The sequence below is a fragment of the Thermobia domestica genome, chromosome 8 (genome assembly GCF_964235325.1).
Source record: "Thermobia domestica chromosome 8, izTheDome1.hap1.1, whole genome shotgun sequence".
NCBI classification, from domain to species: Eukaryota; Metazoa; Arthropoda; class Insecta; order Zygentoma; family Lepismatidae; genus Thermobia; species Thermobia domestica.
The window spans coordinates 191226920-191235878 of record NC_137461.1 but is presented as its reverse complement, the minus strand read 5'-3'; the positions used below and the strand labels follow the sequence as shown (position 1 = coordinate 191235878).

At 43.3% G+C, this 8959-nt stretch overlaps 1 protein-coding gene across 1 annotated transcript; it reads left to right on the top strand.

The window, feature by feature from the left end:
* The first annotated feature begins 5044 nt into the window (after positions 1–5044).
* Positions 5045–6175, top strand: LOC145692403 (uncharacterized). Its single transcript, XM_081767709.1, has one exon. It carries the CDS (start codon positions 5045–5047, stop codon positions 6173–6175), a length of 1131 nt encoding a protein of 376 aa, XP_081623835.1.
* The last annotated feature ends 2784 nt before the right edge of the window (positions 6176–8959 follow it).

The window sequence follows — 8959 nt, the reverse complement described above, 5'->3', positions numbered from 1 at the left end:
TTTCTTACGACCTGTCCTTACATACGGGTTTACTGCTTGGATAGCTGCTCCAACTAAGTTCTACACTAAACTTTTAATTCTAGAAAGCCATGCTTTCCGTACAGCGTTCCGCACTAAGCTGCCTAGTCCTACACAGGATCTATACCGCAAAATCACTTTTCCGACTTTACAATATTACCTTGAAAAGCTGCGGCTAACATTCATCACCAAACGCTTCGAAACACGACATCCTTTACTACAGGATACAATGCGATATTTAGCACTCCACCCAACACCTCACCGTTATTATCATCCTCCACTTTCGCTTCTCTTCACACTATATCACTACACTCTACCACCGTTAGATCCCGCTTTACTTATCATCACAGATTACGTCATTCATGAACATCTTCCCCTCATTCATCCATCATTTCCAGCACAGTGATTATCATTATTTACTAACATGGGCCTCATTCGTCTTCATCATTGCCTAGAGCAGCCCCTAGGCTGAAGATAACCTCATTTGTCTAATTAACATCACCCATGTGTTGTCCTGTGAATGCACCTCACCACATCTCTCACGCTCATAGCTATACTTGTAAAGATCATGAATGCTATACCTAAGCACTGATATCATTTTGTTATGATTTATTTGTGTAAAATATACCGTATTCTTTTCTCCTTTGTGTTTATACCTGCACCTAATGTTAAGGATTAATATTCCTTAAGTCTCCACCTTCAAAATTATTTACTTATGTAAATGTTGCTGCTAATAAAGATTAAAATCACTTAGCCCATCCAACATACTCATTCCATTGTTAACCGCCAATCTCGTTCCTAAAAGAGGGCGTAACCCTCTGAAAGGTAGCTAGCCCTTCCGGCTAGCCTGTATAAAAAATATACAAGTTCTTCAGACCACCTTTACACCAGAAACTTCTTTTCGAGATAGGTCGACACTTTACAGACGCATTGACAGATATACCAACCCTCATAATGGATATCTTCAAATTAACGTGGACCATACTCAGGATGATCAGCATCCTTTAACGGCGCCAATAACTCCAGTGGATATTACAGACGTGATACGTCACAAGAAAAACACTGCGCCAGGGTTTGATGGTATAACCTACCGCCATATTAAAGAAGGTCCTGCTATTTTGCTATATATTTTGGCAACGCTTTACAATTTTGTCCTCAGAACCGGCTACTATCCACCTACTTGGAAAGTATCTAAAGTGCTCATGTTTCTGAAACCCCACAAAGATAAAACGGATCCAGTTTCTTATAGGCCAATTCAGCTTACGTCCACACTCGGCAAAATCTTGAAGCGCATCGTAGTCCGCAGACTTCATACGCATTTGCTCATACATGATCTGTTACCTAAACACCAAGCTGGTTCCCGTCCTGAGCATAGCCTCATTGATAACCTCTTACGACTTAGCACTATTCTTACGGACCATTATAATAGAACTGCACCCTCATGCCTTCTTTTATTCGAACTTGAAAAGGCCTTTGATCGCGTGTGGCATAATGGACTTGTTTATAAGTTACACTTCTTCAATCTTCCTACCGCATATATACGTATGGTGTACCACTTCCTTACGAACCGTCTTGCATATATCTCCATCAACGACAGTTTATCTTTCCCTATTTTTCCTTACACCGGTGTCCCACAAGGTTCAGCCTTATAGCCACTATTATATATTTTGTACGTCAGTGACCTGCCTGTAATGCATGAGCCTATTTATACCTTCACATTTGCAGATAATACCGCACTGCTGCCTTGTGGCAAATCTATGCACCAAATCAACATCTCTCTGCAAAAAGCCATAGATGCTTTTAGCAACTGGTGCAGTATATGGAAGTTGAAATTAAATTGTACTAAGACCCAGGCTCTTGTCATCATTCCACACAAGAGACGCAGTCGAGTACGCCGCAATCCATCATTACTTAACATTAATGTAGACGGTGTACCCATCCACCCTAGCACTACTGCTAAATATCTGGGGGCAACCTTCGACGCCAAGTTATCTTGGAAACCTCACCTTCTTTCCATCAAGGAGAAAGCGCAAAATCGTTTAAATCTCCTGAAGTGGCTCGTCGGTACTACCTGGGGTTTGCATACCGATACTGTTCTAAACACGTACAAGGCATTTCTTCGCCCATGTCTCACTCACGGTCACACTGCCTTGGTTAGTACGAGTGATGATTTCTACGAGCGTCTACGTATTATAGAACGCCATGCTTTGCGTCTCGCATTTCGAATCAGATTACCTAGCCCGACACGTCTCTTATACGAACGACTAACATTCCCGCACATCACTCGACGTCTGGAAGACCTTCGCTCTCGCTACATATACAAGAAATGGAGAATACAGCACCATACGCTTATGGACACCATACATATTGATAGTAGACTTTTCGCCTCACCTACTTATTACTATCCTCCACTGCGACATCTCCTGTCCATCTATAGCCGGACGCATCCAGAGCACCCTGACCATCATTTCTTTGCTACCTATCATCCATCAGAATTCAATCCGCACATCTACCCATCGTCTGCATAGTGACTCCACCTAACAAGGGCTTCCCCGTGTCTATCATCAGTGTTGAGTAGCCCCAACACAGAAGATAAGCTCATTTGTGAATACTAACTCTTCCCTGTGTACTGTGGCGTCCAAGCACTTCATCTCATCATTCACTTCGCTCACTAAATAAACATCTCCTTCTAAAATTCATAATCCTTACATCTGATCACTGTTATCTGCTATCTGTCCTCAATACTACATGTTACTATTCCATATTCGTATCTGTGTTTCTAGTTTGCACTATCTATGTTTTACAACAACAATAATAATTCACCTGTGTATGAATAAAGTGACTTACTTTATTATTGTTGTTAAAGCTCATAGCCCATATATGTGATAAATCTTAAGCAATGTCTATCTGAATCATTCCCGAAGAGACGACGTTATCGTCTGCGGTAAAACACACTAAAAAAACAATATACAACATACTCACTCATCAGCTTGACGTACCATACGTCAACAGCTGCCTTTTGTAACAGCCTAGCCTAGCTGAGAAGTGTTAACGTGCCTTCGTGGACATTGTGTTGCATACGCACAGTCGAGACCAGCACGCATACGCTCTCACTGGGATTGACAGCGCTTTTTAGTGCTGGAGGGTGACACATATCATTACCATTACACTCTATTTGCTCAAATTATTCATCGCACATCTATAGGCGTAATTCACCTTTTGATTTGGGCTACCGCTCACTGACGGATTTCCTCATAGCAGACCCAGGCTCAGTCGGTGGTCGTAAGATTAAGGGAAAACATCAAGGCCTCTCGCAAGTCGTTAACGGACCATCCGAGAGCTCTACCAAGACGAGACCACGCAAGGACTAATCTTCAGCTTGTCCTCAGAAGCCAACTAGGAACCAACATCAACGGACAGAGTTAATAGGATCCATCGAATCGACAACATCTTTAGTATCTCATGCCTCCATCCGATCACGGTTACCGCAATCAGACAAGAGTGTCATCTACGCCGATCGTCTGCAACGATCTCCTCCTGCGAAGAAGCACCACCTAGATTCATCAAGAGAATCAGATTCTGGCCGAATGGACGTCGGAGACTCAGCATCCAGCACCGACAACCAGCAACCAATTGCTGTTCATTCCATGCTACTCACAAACTTCGATTCGAAATTCAGCACCCCAAAGATGGTTGCAGTTCAACTCCGGAAGTACCTACCACGGGCATCCATTGCTCACATTATCCACACCAGAAATGGCATTATTCTGAAGACAACGGATCAAACACTATACAGCACAATTAAGAACAAGGTGCTGATCGACATATTTGGCAAACATGCGAAGTTGGAAGCACTCAACGCACCTCGACAAAAATAACCTCCGCCTCCGAGAAGACCAACACTACTTTCAGTGGTCATACGTGGAGTTGATCCATCATATACGGATGAAGAGATACAAGAAGAACTGACGCTCGAAGGACACACGATCACCAAAATAATTAGGATTCAAAATGACCGCAGCCCTACTTGTATGGTCCGTGTGCTCACTTCACATCAAAACATGATTGATGAACTGTTAGAATCCGGAGCCTCCATCTATAATCACAAGCATCGTGTAGAGCCTTCGCGGTCTACCGCTCCTATGCCAGTGCGCTGCGAACGTTGTCAGCTATATAATTCACATCATACGCAAGACTGCAAGAATACCAGTAAATGTGGTTACTGTGCCGGATCTCACAATACACGCGCCTGTAATAATCTTACACAACCTCCAAAATGTGCTAAGTCTAATGAGCAACACCCAGCATACAGCTGCAGGTGTAAAGCGAAGCCAGAACCTGCTCAGGAACATCCTGAGTTGATCGTTCCATTGAGGCTTCCGGCCCAACCGGATAACATACCACATCCGCTCGATTCTCCTGTCAATCTGGATCAGCTTCTTACTTTTTTAACATTGGCATTACAAAACATCCATCCATTTATCAGACCTCACATCCTTCAGCAAATTATACTAGCGGCAAAAACTACCTTTCACGTTAGTTTCACTGCCACCTATTCTGGTAATACTGTCCACTTTTATAAGTCCCATGTTTCATCCGTCGATTAAATTCTTTCTTACTATGGCTCTGGTCTTTTTGTTTCTCAATATACGCTCTCTGCCAAAAAAACAATCTTTTATTTGAGCAACTTCTTCTTGAACAGCATGTCACGGCATTCTTACTCAACGAAACCTTTCCTTCTTCGTCTCACTCCTGCCGAATACCACATTATACAATGATCCATGCAGAAAACACTGTTCCGGCACTCCGAGTCAATGGAGGAGTAGCCATTGGTTTATCACCTTCTTTACCTTTTCGGCAGCATCACTACAAATACAATATAACACCTTTGCCAGAATACCTCCTGGCCACAGTTTACTTCAAAAGTATCGTCCTTACACTGGCTACTATATATATTCGACCCGGCCACCCCCTTCTATATCAATTTGTGCAATATATCTCGAACACCTACTGTTCATATCTCATCATGGCCGATTTCAATATGCACAGCCGCACCAATCAGGAAAGAACAACTCTTCAGAACTTCACCACGGCTCACACCACTGGCATTATTGTTCATCTCCCTCAAGCTACTCGCCCAATTTCAGATACCACACCTGACATTGTTATCGTTTCAAGTAATCTCATATCTCACTGCACCGTTGAAGTTCTTGATCTCCTTGGAAGTGATCACGCACCTATTAAATTAACATATCAATCACGTGCACAAAACGACACTCATTCACCATTACCGCCACGGACTAACTTACGTTTTGATAAAGCAAATTGGGACCAATATCGTTCTCACATCTCTCGCCACACCATAAATCTCACGGAACCCATCACCGAAGATGAGTTACATACTACAGTCGAGAAAATCACCAATGCCATTCAAGAAGCAAGTAACTTATACATCCCGACCTCCACATCTATTTCGTACACACCTCATCTTCCTCCACAATACCTCACAATGATCAAGCGATCACGTCAGTCATACAGGGAATTTCTCCATACTCGCAGTCCAGAGGCATTACGTCACCACCGACAACTACAGGGTATGGTCCATAACTATATTAAGGCCTATAAACTACGTTGCTGGATTAAGGCTTGCAATAATCTCTCAGACACTACCCATCCGAGCAAGTATTGGAAACGTTTCGATGCACTTTGCGGCAAGTTCTCCAAACCAAAATACCCTCTCTTACTCGGTGGCATACCAGCAAATACTGATACTAACACAGCAAACGCCTTTGCTGATCATTTACAGACCATATTCACACCTACCATGATGGGCAACACCCCTCATGTAGTTGACCGACTTAACACTTCATCACCACAATTCCAGCTCAGTAATAATCATGAGCTTCACGCCAATACGCCTGTAACGGCACCGATTACAGTACAGGATATTACTACAGTCGTTCACAACAAACGCAATACAGCGCCTGGATTAGACACTATCGAATATAGCCATATTAAGGAATGTCCTTTCACGCTATTAATCTTACTTGCTCATATCTATACGTTTATCTTCCGTACTGGACACTTTCCGACGTCTTGGAAGACTTCTACAACTCACTTCCACATTCAGCAAAATCCTGGAACGTATTTTAGTTAAACGACTGCATACTTATTTGGCCGATCGTAATCTTCTTCCTTTCACACAAGCCGGTTTCCGGCCATCATTCTCTATAAATGATCAGCTTCTTCGAGTTACTTCACTTATCACTCAGCATTTTAATTCCGTACAACCATCCTGTCTGGTACTCTTCGATCTAGAAGGGGCCGCGGTGGCTCAGTGGTAGAGCGTTCACCTCTGGTGCTTGGGGTCTCGGGTTCAAACCCTGCTCCCGCCAAGGGAACTTTGTGGTGGACAAACACCGTGTGCGTGGGTTTTCTCGGGGTTCTCCCGTTTCCTCCCACTTTCTTCATTCCATCATTTCATTCGTTTCTCATAATCACCGTCTCCTTTAGCCTAACCGGCATAAACGTGGGACGTAAAACTCACAGATCTCATCTCATCTTCGATCTAGAGAAAGCTTTCGATAAAGTCTGACGAAATGGTCTCCTATACAAACTCCTTACTCTACAGCTTCCCATAGTATACATTCGTTTCATTTACAGCTTCATTTCAAACTGCCTCGCATACATCTCTGTCAACTCCAGTCTGTCACATCTTATTTTTCTCCTCTCAGGCGTACCGCAAGGATCGGCCTTGTCCCCATTACTTTACCTGCTCTATGTTGCGGACATGCCTCGGCTTCTAGAGGGAATCCATTTATTTCAATATGCCGACGATACGGCGTTCCTTGCTCTGTGTAAGACCATCCACCAAATAAATTCAGTTCTAAAGACTGCAATCAATCGCTTCACCTCATGTTGTACTCGTTGTAAACTCACGATAAATGCAGCTAAAACTCAAGCTATTGTCTTTCTACCACCACGCCGAAGATCAAAAGTCCGTCGAAATCCTCGCAATATCGCACTCCATGTAGATGGCGAACTTATACGCCTCAGTAACACAGTCACCTATCTTGGGATTACTTACGACCGTCACTTAACATGGAACAAACACGTAGCAACTATCACAGCAAAAGCATACAATAGACTCAATTTGTTGAAACGCTTAACTGGTACGACATGGGGACTTAAGGCACAGACAATTCTAAATACATACAAAGTTTTCTTACGACCAGTCTTAACGTACGGATTCACAGCGTGGATAGCCGCATCATCAAAATTCTATCAAAACCTTCTGATCCTAGAACGACATGCTTTCCGGATAGCCTTTTGTATCCGATTACCTAGCCCCACCCAGGAGCAATACCAATGCATCACTTTCCCTACATTACAGTATTACATCGAAAAACTAAGTCTCACCTATATTAACAAACATTTCAAAAACCAACACCCTTTACTTTAAGACACTATGTGATCCCTGGATTTGCATCCCACACCACATCGTTATTATCATCCACCATTATCTCTCCTGTTTACTCTGTATCAATACACTTTACCCCCGAGAGATCCTTCGTTTTTCATCATCTCTGACTACATTATTCATGAACATCTTCCACTCATTCATCCATCATATCCCGCACAATAATTACCTTTGTCTACTCACTTGGGCTTCCCCTGTTTTTATCACTGCCTAGAATTGCCCCTAGGCGGAAGATAGTTTCATTTGTCTGACTAACAAAACCCACGTGTTGTCCTGTGCTTCGCACTTCGCCTCATTCTTCATCCTCATTATAAGCTTATCAAATTTCCATTACATTTTCTTTTCCCCATTTTTTCTTGTATATTGTTATTAAATTTTTCCATTTACATTAATCTCTTTTGCTATAGTTAACACTTGCTATATATGTATGTATGTTTCATTCCTTTCATAATGGTAAGGATCAAAGTTCCTTACATCCATCCATTTCCATTTTAATGTTTTGCTATTTCATTTTGTTGTTTTGTTATTTATTGTAACATTTGATATTAATAATTTGAATAAAGCACATAGACCACCCATTGTCCTTTGCACCTGCTGTCCTTTTCTTCACTCACCTCACAGAGGACCGGCGTCGGGATGTGGCGCCCCCATCGCCCAGTTCTTCGGAACTGCAATCAGCCACTGGTCCTCCAGGTTGGGGGTTGTGCCGCGCCGATCACCCGGCCTTTAAAACCTGCGATCGAGCGTCGATAAAATATAAGCCTCGGATATGGACTGCTCTCCTTAGAAGACAACCTTGCTATGGACTGGTTTTGCTGTTGGATTTGCTTGGATGACGCTGAACCCGGGGCCGTGGGACGGTGGAGTGAAGCGCATGCGCACCCAGCAGGACCGGGAGGAGTGATGCCCTGAAAGGGAATGGTGGGAGTCTGCGGTGCGGGAATCTCCAATGAATCATTGGTTCCTCCCCTTACACGGTGGGACGTGGGTCCTCTCAAAAGTACCCATCAGTCCGCGGTGCAAGTGGCTCTGCCTCCTTGTCATTTTGACTTGGTGTCACAGCTTAGCTTGCTGACAAGGGTCATGCAGGTAGGACCTGCTAGCCTCGTTGGCCGCTTCGAACCAAGACGGAGAAGCTGAGAGAATTTTGGGCTTTCTTCAACTATGGCTTTGCATCAACCATCACCCAGGATAGAGAGAGAGAGGAAAAGCTTGGTCTTGCACCAAGATATTTAATCATCAAAGACAAATCAAATGACACAGACGGAGCCTTAAGTAAATTGTCACCATTTATAGTACATCGTCAGCGACATCATTTGCCACAGGAACGTTTCCTCCTGTACATATTCGAAAATTACGCAATGGGACGTAACTTGTTCAAACGACCTCAGATAAACAATCTCAATTACTTTTAGCTAGTACACAGTTAGGACCTGTTCCTATTCTGGTTGAGCCTCATCG

Excerpts from the sequence above, each read along its gene's own strand:
- LOC145692403 (XM_081767709.1), top strand. The coding sequence starts at position 5,045 with ATGGCCGATTTCAATATGCACAGCCGCACCAATCAGGAAAGAACAACT.